A 21,870-nucleotide genomic window follows, 5' to 3' on the forward strand; every position below is an offset into this window, starting at 1 on the left:
ATATATATATATACACACATATATATATACGTATATATATATATGTATGTGTGTGTGTGTGTGTGTGTGTGTGTATAGTACTGTGTTTTAACCTTGTGCCACCAGGGAGGCCCTTGGGTAGATCCTTAACCACACCGAGCCTCAGATTCTCCAGTTGGAAAATGGGGATCATAGTATCTGCCCCTTGGGGTCATGGGAGGATTACAAGAGTTAAATTATGGCAGCTCTTGCACAGTAGGTGAGAAAGTCTTTAATACCAAGACAGCTTATTGTGATTATTAAGATGTAAGTTTCCCAACATGCTCTACTGATCAAATATTTACTGAATGAGGCCAATGGTATCACCAGGAGATGGAAACACAGGGGGCTGTGATGTGGTGCTACCCCTGATGTGCTGGGCTGGTGTGTGAATTGCCATAGGGACCCGACAGGTGAGAGGAGACGGTGGTTACAGGACCACCACAGATACTTGATCTGGTCAGGGAAGCAGATCCCTCCTGGCAGACAGGAGGATGAAGAGGCCAGACAGAGGCCAGTGCAATGCACAATGGAGAAGTCTGTTGTGCTCAGGAACTAGAGAGCTTTATGTCGCCTGAACAAAGTGCAGCAAGAGAGTAGACAGTAGACATGGGCACACTACAGAGCACTGTTGTGCTCCTAAAAGATGAAATAATAGATTTTTCAGGTGGTGAGCAGCATATGAGGAGTCTGTCACAGTGAGAACTATTGACAGGTTGGGGTGATAATCCCTACTGTACTGGCAGAGTTAGCCAACTGCTCATTGAAAAATGCATAGATATGTACCTAGGTTTACTATAAATATTACTAAAGCTATGTAAACCATGACCTTGGGGCCAGTCACCTGGTTTTGTGAATATGTCATTATGATACAGACACACCCATCATTTATGTGACATTTAAGGCTGCTCCAATGTTGATTATTTGCCATATGGGCTGTGGGCCCTAGAATACTTGTTCTCTGGCCCATTAAGAAGAAAAATTACCAATTCGGTATATAGGAGCTGTAACATATAATTTCTAAATAATAGCACAATACAAAATACTCTATCATATATTCTACAAAGCTTACTGATTCTTAGAAAATGCTTTTGCTGATTCTCTCTGAACTTTTGTATGTACCCAATCTGTGGTTACAACTAAGGAAGACTTGAATTCTGATAGAAATGTCAGCTGATGTTTTCACTTAACATTAAGTGGTAAGATGAAAGCAGGATAACAGATGTGTGGAAACTTCACTCATTCATCACTGAGCAGCTTCTTTGCTGGGTGATGTAGTCATTTGTGAATACTGGAGTAACTTTTCTTAAATTTTTGTGCTGTTAACACTGAAACAATGATAGACTTGACGCACACTTAAATTTATTCTGAAGAAATCTAACAGTTTCTTCATCAATTTAAGTCAGAAAATCAATCAAAAAGAAGTTCCAGGCATTTTTAAGTTTAAGAAAGCAATATAGGATACTCCTGAACTTGCTTCCTCCCACAGACACACTCAATCTACAACAACACGTGGAACAACTACCTCTGAAAGAAATCCCAAAACTAGCAGAGTGACTCTTCACAATAGGAAAATGAGGGTTTCAACCCACAGTGAAACAAGTAGAGGAAGTTAAGAATCTCACTGTAAAGTTCACTTCTGAAATGAAAACACACAAGTGGGAAGGAACTTCAAATTCTCAGCTTCTCCCTGAGGAACATGGAGTTGGGACACCACACTTGGCAGTTTAGCTTTTAAGGCGTCCCTCTGAGAGGTGGACCCCCAAGACCGTAGCTTTGAAAGCTCATGAGGTTTGTGTTCAAGAGACCCATAAGGCCACAGGGAAAGACAAGTTAATTAAGGGCTAGTGCAGAGTTATGGTGGCAAACACCAAGGTCCCAGTACTAACAAAGTAGAGAAAATGTACCTAGTTTTTCTATGAAAGAGATATATTTGTTTGTCTTAAATGTTTTTCGCTGAGAGGTAGTCTTCTGCTTCTAATTTAGCACACATTCAGGAACCAACTGCAATACTCTCTAGAGAGTAAGAGATCGGTGGACACTATTCATTTTCCTTCTGCTCTGCCCTAGGTTGCCAGTATTTACCAGAAAGGAATGTGTACACATGTCCAGTGACCTGGTTTTTGCATCTGCCACCCAGGGGGCATTCATTGATAAAAGAAACTGAAGACACAAACAAATGGAAAGACTGTCCATGTTCAAGTACTGAAGGAATGAATATTGCAAAAATGTCCATACTGTTGAAAGTTATCTTCAGATTCAATAAAATAGCAATCAAAACTCCAGTGGAATTTATCATAGAAATACAGCAAACATAAATTGGTATGGAGCCACAAAATAAAATCTACATTATCAGAGCAATCCTGAGAAAGAAGAACAAGGCCAGAAGTATCATGCTTTCTGATTTCAAGCTATATTACAAATGTATAGTTATCAAAACAATATGGTATTGGTATAAAAACATACATAAGTCTGGGCCCTCCCTGGTGGTGCCATTGTTAAAGAACAGCACTATGAAGCTATCTCAGCCACTACAGTACAAGTTCAATCTCTGGCAAAGGAGGTAACCCACATGGTGTGGCAGACCTTTCCTGACCTGCCCACTGCTCCCCTCAGCAGTGTATTTCAATACATCTGCCTGTTCTGCTCCCTACTCTGTCTCTGGTGAATCCTCTCAACACCCTCCACACACCTCTGGCCTACACTCCAGCTCTTGTATGCATAAATAAAGTTCTTAAAAAACATACATAAATCAATGGAACAGAATTTAGAGTCCAGAAATAAACCTGTTTAAATATGATCAATTTATGTATGACAAAGGGGTCAAAATACACCATAGGAAAAGAATGAAAGAGCCCTTATCTTATAACAACACACAAAAATCAACTCCAAATGAATTAAAGATCTGAAAATAAGATCTGAAAGCATAAGACTCACAGAAGAAAACAGAGGGTAAGCTACTTGACATTGATCTTGGTGATGATTTTTTAGATTTTACATAAAAAGCAAAGACAGTCAAAGCAAAACAAACAAGCAGGATTTTAATCATACTAAAAACTGTGTCCAACTAAGGAAATGATTAACAAATCAAAAAAACACCAGAAGAATGGGAGAAAATACCTACAAATCATCTCTGATAAGGGGTTAATATCCAAGATATATGATCAAACATAACTTAATAGCAAAAAACAAACCCAATTTGTTTATAAAGTGGGCAGAAGATCTAAATAACCTAGTATCAAAAAATGACAGAGATGACCAACACCATACACTTAACATCACTCATTATGGGGGGAAAATGTGCAAATCAAAACCAAAATGAGATGTCATCTCACAACTGTTAGAGTGGTTTCATCAAAGAAAAAAAAAAAAACCCCAGGCAGTAACAAGTGTTGGCAGGGATATGAAGAAAATGGAGCCCGGCATGCTCTTGATGGAATTTAAATGGGTTTAACTACTATTAAATGCAGTATGGAGGTTCCTCCAAAAATTAAAAATAGAACTATCATATGATCCAACAGTCTCCATTTTGGGTATATACCCCAGTTAGCTAGTGAAAAGATGAACCTGAAAAGATGCACGCACTCCTGTGCTTATCACAGCATGACTTGGAGCCAGGGGTACAGCATCAGACTGCACTGAGGGATGACTGAAAGTACAGCAGATTATCCTAGCTGTAACAAGGAAATCCTGCCATTTGTGCCAAGCTGGATGAAACATGTGGGTATTTTGCTAAGTTAAATTCAGTGAGAGAGACCCAAATAGCCTATGATCCCTTATGCAGGGATCTAATCTGTGTGGTCTAGATTAAATCACAAGTATGGACCAAAAAGCCTTCTTTTATCTACAAAAGCCATCTTGCCTGATTACATTTCTCTATAATGAATTTCTCTGTTCAGAATTTGCCATAGATTTCTCACATGAAAGAAATGAATTTCAAGATGTGAATAACTTACGAACACTGGAAGAGGGAGTGTGCATTTATAATCTGTTTTCACAGAGTTTTCATTTTCACAACAATTTATTCTTTCTTATTTGAAAGAGCATTTTAAATAATTAACTTTTGTTGGAAAAAAATGTCCTGATTTACAGCATTTGCCGATTTCCTGGGTTTAAAACCCATCCCACCACAACTGTTTCAAGCTCAGAGTATGTTGTGGTAAGAAATGCAGCTGGGAAGATGTGTGAGGCAGCTCGGCTTCACACAGTATTTTCACCCCCAACGTAATATAAACAATCTCAAGGGCACAGTGGAAATAAAATGTACCACACTTAAGAAGTGATGGATTTTGAGTTCTTAGTACCTATTCAAAAATTTATTTAATTGCATGTTCATAGAATTTTTAATTATGTCTGATATAACCACTGACTCACAAAATTCCAGAAAATTAAATAAGCAGCTCCCTCGAGTCTGTAGGAACTGGTGCCAGCACATCACTAACCAGAAGCAGCGGGAACAGTTAAGAGGCTACAGCGGGACCCCCAGAGGCGAATGGGGGTGAAGGGAAGCTGGAGGGGGGTGAAGAAAAGGGCCATGGAGTCCAGAGTTAGGAAGACACTGTTCAGAACTCAGTGGTTTCTAGGATGCAGGGGGTGAGGAGAGCAAGGCGTGAAGGGATTTCCAGGTTTAGGGTAAATGTGACTGAGTCGACGGGAGGGGGCAATAAAGCAGGACGGATGTGGGGAGACACACAGTGACTGCAGCTTCAGCCACCTGTCTCTCCCATCAAGTTCAAGTACACAGAGGAGCTGCCGAATGGCTGAAGGACAAGTGCCCCAAGCAGAAAAGTTCTCCACCTCTGCTTTGGAAAAAATATCTGGATATTTGCTGATACCTATAAATTGCATAAAATTGGCTTGAATAAGTACAAACTGAACAGCAGTCTGTCTATGGTACTGTGAAAAAAAAAAAAAAAGTCTCTTGGTTTTTAAGTTTCCCAATGAGCAGAGCCCTTTGATCCAAAGGACACAAACCATACAAAACTAAAGCCTTCGGAAGTTTACAAAATTTAGGTAAAACAATCTCTCTTCATGAAAGATCATCAAGCATCTCTTCACAGCCAAGTTGTTTTAAATGTGTCAGAGATCCAAATTTGACGTCATCAATTTAAGAAATAGCTCAGCTTACCATGCCTGCTCCCCATCATTACCAAACTTCTTTTTCTTAAGTCCAACGAGCTTTTCTTCATGTTAGGTGTCAGCATTGAGGCTCACGCACATGGGCCCCCCTGCTCTCACTAGAGCTGACTGTTGAGCAGGCATAAAGGGCTTAACAGAGGGAAACTGGGTTGCAGTTCCCACTTACAGGCCTTGCTTTCTGTCTGCCCACCTTTGACCACCTGCTGTGCCCACCAGCCGCTCAGCTAGGTGAGCAGGCCAGCATATTCTCAGTTGCCCTCTCCCTCATCAGTCAGGGAACTCCCTCAGCTTACTCCTGGGGTTTCATGGAGCCTGTGCTGAAAGGTTACAGCAGCCACCACCATGGCCTGGTAGGAACTGTAATTCTCCTCTGAGTCAAGATGCTGCCACCCATGTAATCCTGTGGCTGAGTTCTCAGGGTCCCTGCCTGTTCCCTATACCCCACACCCTCCCACCCCATCACGCACACTGCAGGTACACCATTCACATGGGCTCAGGGTTTGGCTGCTCAAAATGCGGTTTGTATAGAAAAAAATGTGGTTTTGCAATATCAGAGTCCGTTCTTTAAATAGCTTCGCGTAAATATGTGCTGAAGCTAAATTGGAAAACTGTTGTTTACTCAGTGGCTTTCCCAAATATATCAACAAATACTTGCAGCGCCCTACTGTGAGTAAAGTACATATGTACAAACGCAGGATCGTGGTTATGTTCTGATTCCATAAAATCTATTTCTACATGTGAAAGCCACTTTCAGGAGTAACTGAGATGATGTTTTCAGTTGTACTATCTACTTTCTTATAAAAAGTCACACTTAGATGTCTGGGGAGAATAGGGCGATGTTCTTTGTAAGAGCACACAAGTCACATATGGGCTACACATGGATCAAAAACTGTATGCAATAACATCAACAGTTGGGACGGGATGAACACTGCATCATTAATTCCCTTACATTCCCCCAAAAGGTTACTGCATTAGGGAGTAAAATGTAGTCCTCAAAATAATTTCCTGATGTCTAGTGGGCTCCCTGGGTTATGTCTCCACCAGGGGTCAACACTGACAGAGCAGCTGAAGATGAATAGCCCCAAGGAGGAGAAGGGCAAGTGTCATCAGCACCTCACTGGCCACAGAGAGCCATGGGAGGCAGGTTTGGGAAGGTCCCTTGGAAGGAGAAGTGCAGCTGAATTTCCAAAGGACAAGGAAGCGGCAGTGTCCCCAGCATTCAAAAACAGGCAACAGATCTCAAACTTGGGAATTTAGGGCAAATTGACAATTTGCTTTCATCACCAGGGATTTTCAATATTTCAATAACAGAAACAAGCGAGTGTTATGGAGCCTTCCTCTCCTTACTCCCTGCTTGGGCCACTGTCTCCTCTCAGTTCAGGAAGACACCATAAGTACTAACTTTAGTTTTAAGGACCCTTTTCTGCTACATGTTATAGGTAAGGGCCCAAAATCATAAAAAAATCTTAATAGCCCAGTCACCTGCCAGAAAGGAAAGGATTAGAACTTGATTTGTGGGGTTAGCCGCATGTCACCAAAGAGTGAGGACTCAAACAAGGACAGTCCAGGGGATGGGTACTGGACAGGGGGCATGCAATCTGCCATAGGACTTGGGGTCCAGGCTCCCCACCACCCACCCAGGAGCTCTAGAAAATAAAAGCAAACTTTTGGTACCTCTCTACCTCCTCAAACAAAATTTTCTAAAAATCACGTTCCCATCAGGTCTTCCCATAAAGGGGAAGCGTGCCTGTGGTCTGGCTGACAGCTCACTGTCTCGGAGGCTCGGCAGGTCTGCAGCTAACTCACTGGCATGGAAATTGACACCTGTGCACAGCTCCTCAGTGTCCTCTGTCACCCGAGAAAGCTAGCTGCTCCATCCAAGAGAAATATTGTATGAGCCACAAATGCACAGCACACACATTAATTTAAAACTTTGTAATAGTCAACCAGAAATTAAAAAAAAAAAAGACAAAAGAAAGAAATGTTAATACGTTAAGCACAGGGTGTAAAAAAACACTATTTTAACGGGCCCTCCCTGGTGGTGCAGCGGGTTAAAGCACAGCACCAAGAAGCTAAAGCCACTTCCACATGAGTTCAATCCCTGCCCTGAGATGGCCCACATGGCATGGCAGACCTCTCCTGACCCTCCTGCTGCTCCCCTCAGCAGTGTATTCCAGGTGATCCACTTGTTCTGCTCCCCACTCTGTCTCTGGTGAATCCTCTCATCGCCCTGTACTTCTGGCCTGTACCCCAGTTCTGTATGCATAAATAAACCTTCTAAAAAATACTATTTTAACATGCAATCAATGTGAGGCTGAGATATGGTGAGATGAGATTTTATGTTCTTTTCTATCCTACATATCTGAAAACCAGCATCTTTCCCCATGAAGCACATTTCCCCCTTTTTCTGCTTTCAGGGCCAAAGTTCTCCCTTCCCCACACAAGGCCTTCACAAAAGTTTTGTTCTGCTTTCTGCCCCCTTATACCTCATGCATCTTGTCTAATGCATTACTATTACAGTAAAGTTCTATTCCACCCGTCCCCTACTCTTTTCAACAATTTTAACCACTCCATTTGACCAGGCATGCTTCATAATGGACAGGTAGATCTAGAGCACAGGCAGAGCACGAGCTGGGGCTGCCTGCAAGGCAAACCCCTCAGCAGCTCTGGCACATTCAGGAGAGGCAGGCTATACGGTCAGACATGAAAACAATCTATTTTGATTATGTTCAGTCCAAAACAGACCCTGCTCATGAAGCAATCACCCAGGTATGCTGTCAGAATCTTTATGTTCTTATCTGGTAGCTCTTAAACTTTGAAGTGGTCGGTGTTCACTAGAGGGCTATTAAAATAAATTGCTAGACCTACTTCTGGATTTTCTCATGCCACAGGTTTGACTCTGCAATTCTAACAAATTCTTGGGGTTGCTGCTATAGTGAATACACTCAGAGAACCACAGATATAGCTTCTGGCCAGTGAGTGATGTCCTTAGGCAGCTTTCCTACTCAGGGTTCAGTTAACTCTGATTACCTCCAATGGTGGGGATTTCACTACCCCCAAATGTTACCAACTTTGGTCAGTTCTAATCATTCTTTCTTCTGTTGAGTTAACCTAATCCAATAACATTTTCCTCTTTTTCTGCTTTCAGGGCCAAAAGTTTTGTTCTGTGGCCCTCCCTGGTGGCGCAGCGGGTTAAAGCACAACACTGAGAATCTGAAGCCACTTCCGCATGAGTTCGATTCCTGTCTGCCGCCTGACCCGGAGGAGACCACATGGCGAGCCAGACCTCTCCTGACCCGCCCGCTGCTCCCCTCAGCAGTGTACTTCGTCGATCTGCCTGTTCTGCTCCCCACTCTGTCTCTGGTGAAGCCTCTCACCGCCCCTGAGCCTCTGGCCTGTACCCCAGTTCTGTATGAATAAATAAATAAATCTTTAAAAAAAAAAGTTTTGTTCTGCTTTTTACCCCCTTATACTTCATATATTTTGTATCTTGTTTGAGGTACTTCTGACTGGCTTAGTCTTATGCATTACTATTACAGTTCTATTCCACCCCACCCTCTTTTCAACAATTTCAAGACTCAATTGCTTACTACAAAAATATGATGAACACCAAGAAGTTCATCATCATAGCATTTTATCATCATACATGTCTCAAATTTAGCTCCTATCTCTGTTTCTACTCTTCCCGAATAAGTTACATATGTGAACAAGGTGTCCAAGCAGTGCTTCCCCAATGCTGGTCCCAGATTTGATATGACAATGCTTTTATCAGTGCAGTGGTAGAAACAAATTATTCTAAGACAAGTTCCAAGTTAAGAGCTACTTTTCCTTTAGAGATTATGTCCTTCCTAATTTTTCCTAATTCTGTCATGAAAATAAAGGGAAAGAAGTGGGCAGTACAATTCCAAGGGCTGGGATCCCTGTTGCTAGCTCTGGAAAGCTCTGTGCAAATTCTAGGTTGGAATGATCTCATTCTTCTTTCAACTAGTCTTTGTCTTAGAACCTTGGTTAGCCAGAAAGCAATGCTTCGTAGGGGCTGGATCACTGCCCTACCCATGTCTATATCCATCTTCCTTAGACCAAGAGAATCTTTCCTGGAGTCACCAATTGGTGGGCTGTGCTCCTTGATTTCACTAGAAAACCACTTCCTATCACACATGAAGTCTCTGCTCCTTCCTGCATGGGAAGAGGAAGCCAGTGATTAGCTCTTGACACCACTGCTGCAAGGCTGCCCTCACACACCGGGCCACAGCTGCAGATTTCTGAAAGTCTCAGTTTGAGTCATGCTTTTGAATTTGGATTTGGACCTCTTGAAAGGAAAAAAGCCTCCAGAGAACTTGGTCCTCTTATCTTCAGAGTATTAAGGGGATTGGGCGAGGCTCTAAATCAAGGTGCAGGGATGGGCATTAAGGCACAGGTGCCTAAAGTATGGCCAAGAGCCTGGACAACCGCCCTATCCTGAGAAAGTGGGAAGTCCAAGAAAGGATATTAGAGGGTCAGAAAGAGGGTAGCAGACCTTTTCTGCAAAGTGTCAGACATTAACTATTTTAGGCTCTGCAGGCCTAAGTTCTCTGCAGCCAACTACTCAGCTACCCTGTGGGTGAGGCAGCATCATAAACCACAGAACAGAGAAGTGTGGCTGTGCCCACTGGGACTTCAGTTAGTGGCCTGCAAGCTGTTGGCTGCTACCTACTTGGCCTAGATGACACCTAAAAAAAAATCCTTCAGTGCTCGCATCACAACCCCCTGCTCCAAGCTCAGGGGATGCATCTCACATATCTGTCTGTGGCTGGGATCTTGGGTCCCTGGCAAACAGGTGTTTAATACATATCTGGAGTGAGTATGTTTGGGGTACAGGAAGAGATGAAGCTGGCAGCAGACAAACCTCACTGAGTATTCAGTCTTTTGAAAAGCTACTAGGCTCACAAAGGAAAAAAAAAAACCTCTGTGCTGATGACAGGCTCAGCCAACAGACAGCAGCCTGGCTTAGTCTCACTCATTAAAATGCAAACCCACAGGCAGATTCTGACGTCAGGGCTACAGCCCTGACAGGCTGCTCCCACTCTCTGGGGAGTCCTTGTCACAGAACCATCACCATTCACTTCAATCTCCTTCGAAGAGGAGGAAAATCTGGCTAGCCAGAGAGAGAATATGCTCTGTTACTGGAAAATCTCGTCTCCCAAGGCCTGTGCAATACCATTAGGTGACGTCAATAGCTCAGGTTATATCTGAGCTCTGTGTTTCCACTCTTCTCAGAGAGTGGCTAAGTTATAAGAGCAAAGAAATTTCTATTTAGAGCCTGAGAAAAGAAGAGGGCCCCTCAATTCTGCATCCCTAAGTCCTGTACTAAAGGCTTGCTTGCTTTTCCTGTGAAGAAGGACTGTACAACTAGTAGGAGGGCAGGAAATGATTTCTTTCAAGCTAACCATTAGCCCAAGGGCCTACTAAGTACCTGGCAGTGTGGGTTGTCAAAGACAAGTATGGCCAAAAGTCCCTGCTGGAGAGGAGAGGGCAATTAGGCACACAAGCAGCCATGATAATGGCAGGGTGGCAGAGGACAGAGAAGGTACTGTGAGTGCTTGTGGAGGGAAAAGGAACCTATGAGCAGGACCATGAAGACTGGCAGAATTAGCCACAGGGAGTTTCACAGAGACTGGAAATAGGGAGATTTAGTGTTCCCTTCATTAAGGAAGAAAGGTGGAGGAACAAGGCTAGGTTGGTGAGGGAAGGTTGTACTTGATTTTTAGATGTGGCTCGTTTCTGGAATGAACACAAACAAGTCCACGTGATCTTGCATTCTGCACTATGGTTCTACAGCCCATAAAGATTCAGTTCAAATTGCCTGGGCTCAGTAGTTAATTTCTAAAGAGCCACTGGGCTCCCCTAAACTTCTGCTGTTGCTCACATCACCTTTCATTCAGACATTTTTCCTCTTGGGATGTCTGAATCTTGCTGTTGGGAGAATTTTTTTCCCTATGAAAGTTATTTCCCTTCCTTTCCCAGAGGTCTCCAAGGACTGCCTCTTTGCATGACTTTAGGGCATTAAGTAAAAATTTCCTGGTTCCAGATGAAATTCTCAGTGCTGAAGGAAATATTTTATGTTGACCTAAATCTTGAGAAAAAGCACATGACTTATTACTAAAATTACTAGGAATATTCTATTTCTAGACTAGCCAAAGCAGTCTTGAGTCATGAGGCTGACTCTTGATTTTAAAATATATTACAAAGCTACAGTTAATAAATCAGTATGGTGTTAGCATAAACACAGTAAAGAAATAAACCATGAATTAAGTATCAACTGACTTATGACAAAAGAGTTAAGAATTCAAGCCAGGGAAAGAACAGTCTTTTTAATAAGTGGTGCTGGGAATACTGGATAAAATAAGGAGACTGAACCACAACCTTACACCATACACAAAAGTCAACTCAAAATGAATTAAAGACTTGTATAAGAGCTAAAACCATAAAATTCCTTGAAGAAAATAGAGGTCAGCTTCTTAGTAATTTTTTTGGATTTGACAACCAAGCCAAAAATAAACAAGTGACACTCCATCAAGCAAAAAAAAAAAAACTTCTGCTCAGTAAAAGAAGCCATTAACAAAATGAAAAGGCACACTTTTGGTGGAGAAAAAAAAATGGTGAATTTTTATCTGTTAAGGGTTCATATAAAATAAGCAGAGAAGGCCATACAGCATAATGACAAATGAAAAATCCTATTTTAAGAATTACAGATGGCTAGCAAGTACATAAAAAGGTACTCAACATCATCAGTTATCATGGAAATGCAAATCAAAATCAAACTATAAAATACCTCAACAAACACTGTTAGAATGGCTCTATCAAAAACACAGAACAAAACCAAAATAAGCAATAAGTATCAGCAAAGATGTGAAGTAAAGGGAACCCTCATGCTTTCTTGGTGACAATGTGAACTGGAACAATCATTATGTGAAACATTATGGAGATTCCTCCAACAGTTAAAAACAGAACTACCATATGATCCAGCAAGCCTCTCTCTGGGTATTTACCCCAAGAAAAGGATAACATTAACTTGAAAAGATACATGCACCCGCATGTTCATTGCGTGAAACAACCTAAGTGTCCCCAGAGAGATGAATGTGTATTCAATGCAAAGTACAGAGTATTATTCAACTGTAAAAAGAAAGAAATCCTGAAATTCATGACAACATGGATAGACTGTGACCAAAATCAGACAATCTCACTTGTATGTAGACTCAAAGAGAATCAAAACTGAACTCACAGATACAGAAAACATATTGGTGGTTGCTAGAGATGTGGATGGAGCCAACAGTGGTGAAAATGGTCAAAACATACAAATTTTCAGTTACAAAAGCCATGGGATATAATATACAGCACGGTGACTATAGTTAACATTAATGCACTGCATACTTGGAAGCTGCTAAGAGAGACTTACTGTGGTGATCATTGGCAGCATCTACAAAATCAAAATCATTATAGACACATACCTTTCCTGGATTGAGACACCAACTGAAAGTTCTGCACAGGCACAATGAGCTCATCCCCCTTCCCCTGAGGGGCTGCCTTCTAGTTGGGATGAACAGGAGGCCCCCCCCCAGTCTTCCTCCCACTTATATCCTTGCCTGGTCAGGCTCTGCTTTCTGATATCACACTTCACAAATTTTTGGCATATCCCACTACAATAGATTCGACCTCCACGTCCTTAATATCCTTTAGAAACATCATCTATTCTTTTAAATCCTCATCTAAGTAAAACGTCTTACTTTGTTTGTTGAATACTTTTTAATGAGTAAACTTTAGAGCATGATATGAAAATAAACATACTCTAGAATTAAAAAATAAACTGAAAAGAAAAATTACCAATACCAATACTGTCCTTCCCCAAAAGTTCTTAAATATAGAAACTTACTAAAATTCTGTTACTTCAAAAGACAACACTCAAATGCATTATTCTGTGTAATGTAAAGTTAAAAAAAAAAGTACCTATTTGGGAGGATTTGCTTTTAATATGGGTTTGTAGAGATGAAATTCTCAAATGCATATTAACTTTTGTTTAAGACAGAAAAACAACTTTTTTTATTTGGAGGAAGAATTTTAACCTCTTAAAAGTACATTAGTCTAGAAATAGTCACAAGATAAATCATACCTGGTGTGCACGAGTAATGAAGTAGTATATGCTTACAGGGAATTTTAAAAACAATTTGTCAAAGGAAGCTAATTTTGTCACAAGCCTTAAATGGTAACTACAGTAGGATAGAGACAAGCAGAGAACAGTGGTGAGAATGTAGCGTACTCAAGCTGACAAAGCAAATGAAGCAAACTGAATACTGTACCTGCTTATTATTGTCAGTGGTACAACACAGTTTCTTGAGGGAGACAAAATGCCTAATTTTCCTAATAACATAAATAATCAGTTATTAGTGAGTCAGATATGAGATGATACAACAAATCAGCAAATGAAAACATCAAGAGTCTTCTTAAAGCAAAACTCCAGGGTCCATCCTCCGCAGATATAAAATTCAAACAAAACCCAATCTACAGAAAATGCATTTCTCACACACAGCCCACACACATGCCTTAGAAACTGGGCTTCCTTCCCCTTTATCATAGCTGGCTCACAAACACTCTCCTAATGGGTATTTCATTTGGTAACTGACTCCTGAAGCTTGGCTCCTAAGTATTTTCAGTGAGAGGATGAAATGCCACTCCAGACGAAATTTGTTTTAATTCTGCTGACACTAATAATTTTATAGCCAATATAAAAAGCAAAAGTCTCATTTGGACAAGGACTAAATTTCATGGTTGATGTTTTTATAACATTCCATATTCTTTCACAGCATGCTCATCACAATAGTGGCATTTTTCAGGCAGAGAAAAATTCTCTTCCTTCAAGGTCACAGGGAGGATCCTGAACGCCAGCCTGTGGTCTTGCTGGTTACCACAGGGAAGACCAGGCAAAGACTATGGGTCCCTCAGCCCTGTATAGAGTCAGCTTAAGTAGACTTTCTATTAAGAGTGAAGCCAAGAATTCTGTGGGGCTGTGTTAGACTTTATAGGAAAAAGACAATGTGTCTCTGTCTGTCTTTCTATCTTATATGGATCAGTTTTCTCTGAAGGACTCTGAAGAAAGCACTGAAAATACTGTATTCTTTAAGAAGTTTCACAAAACAGGAAGGCAAGACTTCCTAACTTTCTGCAGGAATGTCTTGTCACAGCTCACTGCTAACAACTGGACAAAAAACACTGGGAGTTCTGTCTGGACAAGAGAACTTCTTTCTCTTATCTGTACATCAGAAAAGTCAGAAAAATTTATCCTGACAGAAAGTACCACGCAATGACAAGTCTCCGCCTTGATCATCTGATAATTCTGGTCACAGACGCTAAGTGAATCTTAAATTTCCTGAGAAGATGGTCTAAGAACGATAACATCACTGAGCACTGACTGTTGGTGCAAAAGGCCGCTCTGAGGCCTTCACAACCCCAGAGGATGACTCAGGCAGCACTAACCTCCTGGGTCAGGGGTCTGTCTGTGCCACTAACACCCAGCATGAAGCAAAAAGTTTCCAGCAATGACAAAATTACCATATAAGACAGTTGTTTCTGAACTAAGGCAGGGAACACTTTCAAAGCCTAACCAAACAAGAAAACAGGAGGGGAAGCAACGTACAGGTGCTGTGCTAACCTTCTGGAATGTCTCTATTTCCTAATCAAGCAAAAATTCTCAAGGAACTCAGGTCATCCTAAAGAGTCTCAGGTGGGACCTCCCTTTTTACAGGTGTGGTATCCTTGACCTCTTCTTTCCCCAAATGTCACCTGTGGCCTGTGCCCCTTAGAAGCCCACAGTAGAAAGATGACGCTGACTTTCCGGCTCATTCTGGAAAGGCACCTCAGTGATGGGCTGTTAGATCCCAAATCTCACAAACTGAACTGGCTAAAACAAATGCCTATTTACCGTCTCTCTCCATAAGTGAATAGCCTTCCCTAGTAGCCTGAGCTAAAACTGAATCACACCCTCTCAGTGGAGTCAGACACCCCTTTCTCTCCATCACTCGACCTCCAAGGCTCTCCCCCCAAAGTGGAGCAAACCCTGTACTAGCTTCAGAGAAACAGCACAGAGCCGTTACCTCCAGAGGAGCGGTGTGGCCGCCGTTGGAGGGCCCAGGCCAGAGAGTCCACTGATTTGTTGTTCTGAAGGGGGAAGGTCTAGAAATCTAGCTCCTCCAACAGGTAGTGGGGCCCACAGAACACAGAGATTGGGTGGAGGTGGGCAGTTGGGGTACGGCTCACGCATAGGAGACGAGGGGACAGGGAAGCCGGGTCTGGAGGATGTCTCCTGCTGCTGAGTGTCCTCGGCGCTGACTTTGCACAGCCCGGCCCTACTGTACCGGTGGGTCTATCACTGTCACCGGCATTTCAATATGCAAACACACCACCTGGGACCCTTCAGCTAAAAGAGTTCAAGAGTATGCTCTCACCCTCCTTGGCCAATCACTGGGGTAATCTTCACGTGCTGTTGAATGCTGTCCCCGGATTTCCGTCTGGCATAGTAAACCCCCTGCCACTCCTATACATGGACAAAGAGAGCACTTAAAATCCTTCCGCGAGGCCTACAGCTGCCCCTACAGAAGGTCTTACCAGGTTGAGCGGTAAAGTTCTCCCATGCGTTCAGTCCATTTCTCAAAGCACCCCCACACATCACGGCACCCGCTGGGAGGCTCACTCGGTGAGGCCCACAGTCATGATGCACAAAGACCACAATCCAAAGTGTCCTCTGCCAGGCGGCCCCCCTGGACCCCGGGACCCATAGGTGGAGTCCTCTCCCAGTCCTGAAGGGGTAGTGGCATCTGTCAAGGGACTCCTCCCGGGCTATTCTCAAAATTTTCACACTAACCTAAAAGCTTAGAATGACCACCTTTAAATTACAGATGGGGAAACTGAGGCCCAGAGAGTCTAATCTACCCACAAGAAGAGGTGGATACTATGTATTAGTAGGTCTTCTCTTTCCCTGCAGCCCTCTGATTTGCTGACATCCTCTGGGTCTCCACCTACAACTTCTTTAGGGTTAGTCTGGCCTGTGGCAGATTCCAGGGATGAGGCAAGAGGGAGTCTGGAGACTGCTGTATCTCTGGGTCTTGGAGAAATGGCTGGGGTGAAGAGCTAGGTGACCTCCCAGGGGAACCTGAGGCAACCATGTTATTTCTGAGATTCTTTGCAGTCATTTCTGACCTTTGCTCCCCTAAGTCAGCAGATTGGTGAGCATCTGGGGACCACCAGATGGGGGGCACTATTCTTAGGCAATCTCATGGAACCCTTAACAACATCCTAGTTCCTTTCACAGTCTTACTACTTTTTTTTTTTTAATTTTGGCCATCCTATCTAGTAAGTGTACTTTATTTCTTTTTCCCATTAAATGGCATACAATGCTTTCAAACTACTACAAGTCAGAGAAAGCAAGATGAAATAATTCATGAGAAAGCGTTCTGGGGCTGCAATGAACATGAACAGCCGGTTCCAGCTATGAAAGCAGAGCACCCCTGAGGTGGGGGGTGTGCAGGGACTTCCTGCTGCACTCACACCATCACCCTCACCTGCCCCGGTGAAGAGGAAGCCACTGAGCAAGTTGGTGCGGCAGAGAACTAAGTCACACACTTCTGTTGAACTGTGATGAGTAAAGAGAACAGAGAAAGGAAAACTGACCCAAAGCTGAGCCTGCCTGCAAATACGGACATTAAGAAAGGCCCGTGGCCCAAACACTAGACAGATTTAAAAGCAAACAACAGCTCTATGGGATAGGAAGGGCAGGAGGTAAGGATACTCCAGCAACAACAGCTGGGATATATTCGTGCAAGGAATGCAACTTTTTTAGGTAAAATGATTAGATTCCCTATCAGGGTGATGTGCGCTAGACTCACTTGATATCCAAAAGCGACTTATTTTGCAAACAAATGTAAGGGATCGGCCACTTCATTATAACATTATTCAAGAATGCAGTCCTGAGGACTGCATAAAAACAACCGTACTGGTGAGTGATGTGTGACTGTGTTTTGCTGGCTGAACACACCTTGCCCTTCTTGATGCACGTGTTGATGGTGTCCAGGAGGTCTGCTCGGTTCTTATCACTCTTGGGCAGTTCGGCCAGTTCTTTGCCCAGAAGCTCGCCTTTATGGTAGCCCATCATCCTCTCGAAGGCCGGGTTGACGTACTGCGGAGGGGAAGCAGATACGGGTCAGCATGGGAAGGTGGCATGCCTGGGCTTGCTGGCACAGAAGAAATGTGCTGGGGTGTCCAGCGAGGTGCTACCAGGGCCAGCAGTGTCTGGTGCAGGTGCTGAGCTGCTGCCCACCCTCGTGTCCCCCTGCAGTAGCTGAAGTTATCCATTCTACTGCTCTCCCTGAAACCCTGGCTCCCTGTAGGAAATTGGAGAAACTCTTCAACAGAAAAAGGGCAAGAAGCCATCATCTAGTGGGGCCAGCCTTTGGTGGCCTTATGCATCATAAGCTAAGGAAAAAACTGGGGGAAAATATAGAAATAGGAGCTGTTAGAGCTCAATTCTGCTGGTTCTATGATGCACATCTTTACAAGGCAGTAACTTGATCTCTCACATAGGCAAACTTATTACCACCATCACCCAATGCCAAGGCTTGGGACCACTCCTGGCGTTGTCTGAATCATAAATTTGGTTGAAAGGCTTCGGAAGGAGCCGGTCCTTTCAGTGCTGGACCAGGGCAGGTGTGGAGAGATGCTCCTCTGGGCACATTCTGGGAGCGAGAGACTCAGTGGTTTCTTTCCAAAATTCTGCCCAAGAACTTGGAGTTTAGGGCTGTGTGACAGTGTGACTCCAAGCGCATGTCCCCACCCTCTAGTTTCTTCTCAAAGAATAGTCATGGGATGAGTAGCTGAGTGGAGGGAGACAAGTGAGGGAGAATGTGGAGGAATGTGAGCACTCACATGTAGGGCATGGATGTCTCTGGGCATAACTCACATCCATCTGCTGATTCAGAAATGTTCTTACAAACTGTAATCACTCTTGCCCTCTGTTGTGGTAACATCAGTAAGGAGCTTGGGGAAGCCGTGATACTGGGGAAGCTATCCCCTTGGGAACACTGCTTATTTAGACAATGAACCCGAGGAGTTGGAGAGATGCAGAAGGTGCTCTGGGCTCCTCAGCACCAGTCCTTATGGGGCTGCCTGAAGGGGAGGGGTGGGGACCACGGGCCTCCCATCACTTACTCCCTGGCCTGTGTGGCTGGCCCCTGCCTGCCAGGAGTTCCCCGGGCTCAGTCTGCTCCTGCAGGCAGCTGAGCTGCCTGCACTTCTCCCTCCCCTATGGGCCTCAGCTCACATGCCTTCTCTGCTCCCAACGCCCTTCCCAACGCCCTTCCCAATGCCCTTCCCCATGCCCTTCCCCATGCCCTTCCCCATGCCCTTCCCCATGCCCTTCCCCATGCCCTTCCCAACGCCTTGTCGATATGACTTATCCTCTCCCCGTTGAGGGAGCAGCCCTTTAAGCCTGGCTCCTGTGGCTTCCTGTGAAAGGGTCTAGTGACTTCACTGAAGCTAATTTTTGTTTATTCTTCTCTCTCGCACCAGACACTAAAATCCTCAAGGGCAAAGGGCACTTGAGATTTACTGTTGGATACTATGGACAGTTTAGAAAATATTGAAAAGGATGGGTAACCTTCGAGATACAGTATTTTCCTTAATTATTGGGCATTCCCTCAGCCATTTTCATATGTGCTTATTTTGCCTACCCTATTATGTTGCAAATATGAGTTAAATTCATGGCCTTTCTCTCATCTAGGCTCCTGTAATGTCAGCATGTGGCAGTTACACCAGGACATGGGCTTTGGAGCCAAAGGACCAAGTTCAAATCCTGGCTCTGCCAATTACTAGCTGCTGACTGTGGGCAATGGCTCGTCTTGTCTGTCCTAAGTTCCCTCGTCTGCAACAGGACTGCAGCAGTAGTGCCAACTCGTGGGGCTGTTTTAAGAGACAAATAAGTATGTGTAAAACACTAGTACCATGCCTGGCAAAAGGTAAGCAGAAGTGTTTCAAAGCAAACAGTTTGGATAGATACATAGAGACCAGGTCCCACTGATTTCAAAGTTTTGCTGTGTTTTTAGAATTCATGTTTCTGGCTGCCCTTTGAAATGGATCTAAAGACTTCCTAATGTTGCTGCTTATTAATGTCCTTCGTGTCACAGGTCTGCAGCCAAGGCTACAGAGAAGTCAGGTGCTTTTCTGTTGCACACCAAGCACAAATCCTACATGTCTTCTACTTACACACATGACCCGGACCATCAATTCTGTCCATGAAACACATCTGCACCTTTTACAGCAGGCAGCCACACAGACTCCCTGCCAGCTGCGCTCCGTCCCCATTGTAGTTCTATACACGACTCCTGTAACAGGGAATCCAGTACTTCATTCTGCGGTTGCCAGCTGGTGGTTTGAAAACCCTTATCTCTGGGAGAGGTATTAGGGTGATGTTGTCAGTTTATATACTATTCACCAGGATCTAGGAGAAACGAGGGCTGAAGATAGCCCTGGAAGAGAGAGGGGGAGTCCCTGCATTCAAAGCAAAGTATACTGACTGCAATTTTTCTCAGGGAGTCTTTTTAGGCTAACTTTAAAAACTCACCAATAACCTGAACCTAAAACAAGATGCCCAAATAAGAAGTAAGCTGAATGGTAGGTGTTATATGTAAGGTGGAAATGAGAATAACCTTGTACTCTAGATTTTGCGAGCAGTCATGATGGGTAGAAGAGTCATGTTCTTACTCTATCCAGGGTCCTTCTGAGAGCATTGCCACTGGCCACTGAGAAGTTAGAGTCAAACTGTGAAGTCAGTAAGACACATAATTTGGCTTCAACCCTTGTCACCCCAAGAAGTCTGCTTCAGGCACGTCCCTTGACCTTGCTGGGCCTCAACTTTCCCATCTGAATTATGGGGCACTTAAGTCTGTTTCATAGGGTGACTAATCAGCAGTGAGAATCTTACGACTGCGTTGAGGCCGGGGCCGAGGCCTCATGGGTCGCAGGTACTGCTACTCCCGAACAGGAACAGGGCACGTGTGTGCACACGAGTGGCCGGTGGTTTCCCGGGAGGGCAGTGTGAGGCTGTGTGGGGCCGCTGAGGGTGGAGCACTGTCCTGGGCTCTACGGACGACAGCAGGTGCTCCTCTGCGTTCTGTCTCTGTGCAAACTAACTTGCAGGCAGGCTGTCCTTATCAGCAGAATGCCTACATTTCAGCATATTTCTTAGGTATAAATATTTTACTTCCCAACAAATAATAAGACGTCTTGATTTCAACAAATTTTTGCCTATTATCTACCTTTCTTAAGCTGACTTTGGTATGTAAGCATGCTTTATAATTAGAATACCAACTGCAGGCAAAGAAATGAGTACTTTAGAAAATACTCTGTTGCCATAAGCATTTATACACATTTACTCTACTGTTCTGATACACTGCTGTAGGAATGCTGTCTTCACAGAAGGTACAAAGAATATACCCCAGCTCTGCCCAGGAAATCACAAGTTCTTTTCTGAATTTTTTTTATTCTTATTGATATCTACCTCTTGAGTTTATTAGTTTTCTTTGCATGCATTGATATTCCTTTCTCCTAAGAAAACATGCTAAAATGTGAGAGTCATGAGAAAAGGGTGGCTCAAATATGAGATTCTATTTTGATATCTAAAGGTATACAGTGACCTCATACCTGAATCACATGGTCATCGCTCGTTATCTCTATGGCTTCGTGACAATGGTCTAATGCAGTAAACACGGAATTACAGGCCCTGAAAAAGTTGCAAAAGACTGACGTTAGTTTTGCCATAAAACTGTCTTTCATCCGTTAATTCATCAGTCTCTTAGATTCATTACAATTGTATCTTTTGATACATACTGAAAAAACCTTTCCTTTCAAATTAAATGAACAAAGCCAACAGCCTGTATGTCTGTGTGTAAGTGCACAAAGACTTATTGTTCAGCACAATCACCAGATCATGGGTGAACTACACATGTGCTGAATGAGACTTTATCACCAACACATGAAAATGAAGATGCTGAGGAGTCTATCTTGTTCTAGGTCAGTGACATTCTTATTTCAATTCATAGTGTGGCCATGGAGAAGTCCCTGTCAATTAGGAGAACCTAATTAGGCCAAAATTGGAGCAGAGGTATTCTGGCCTTTCTCACTTTCTTGATCTCAGATAAACAACTTCTTATAATACTGGCAGAACCTCTTGCCAACTTACTAATAGGCATGCACCTCTTCAGGTGTGTGCTTCTCCTTGTAAATCTGGAATATGTGAGATCCTTTCAATTTCTCAGGATTTTAACTACCTTCCAAATTGAGAGAGACTCCAAATACATTATTTACTATGCAACAGAGCAAACATGTAGCCTGCTACTAGAGCTTGGCTATTTGTACTAGCTATTTAAAGAGTTTAGTGAAGGCTTTCTTATTTATTACCAGAAAAAAATGTTGACATATTGGATTGATGTTTCTCCTTATAAAACAAAGTCTGAAAATGTTATTCATTCTTTGCATTCATAAAGACATCTGACTTTGCAATCTTGTCTGAAATGCTCATGAGGGAGAGGGCAAAAAGAACTAGGAGAAACCTGGCTCTGTACTTGCCAAGTTATGGGGCCTTAGCCAACTTTTTATCTTCTCTGGTTCTTGGTTTCCTCATCTACAAGAGGAGGA

At 43.2% G+C, this 21,870-nt stretch overlaps 1 protein-coding gene across 3 annotated transcripts in view; it reads right to left on the minus strand.

Annotated features, from left to right (window-relative positions):
- The window catches only part of PDE8B (phosphodiesterase 8B), a 256,270-nt gene that overhangs the window by 37,569 nt on the left and 196,831 nt on the right, over positions 1-21,870 (minus strand). For 2 of the 3 annotated variants that reach the window (XM_012721817.1, XM_004678190.2), the window contains 4 exons: positions 20,878-20,956; positions 17,219-17,359; positions 15,633-15,721; positions 13,491-13,551 (listed from right to left, as the gene is read on the minus strand). In XM_012721817.1, coding sequence (XP_012577271.1) covers positions 13,491-13,551; positions 15,633-15,721; positions 17,219-17,359; positions 20,878-20,956 — 370 coding nt within the window. The remainder of the gene's footprint in view (positions 1-13,490; positions 13,552-15,632; positions 15,722-17,218; positions 17,360-20,877; positions 20,957-21,870) is intronic. The other variant, XM_012721816.1, reaches the window with a different exon arrangement.

This window comes from Condylura cristata, unplaced genomic scaffold (genome assembly GCF_000260355.1).
Source record: "Condylura cristata isolate star-nosed mole 26May11 unplaced genomic scaffold, ConCri1.0 scaffold00007, whole genome shotgun sequence".
Classification (NCBI taxonomy): domain Eukaryota; kingdom Metazoa; phylum Chordata; class Mammalia; order Eulipotyphla; family Talpidae; genus Condylura; species Condylura cristata.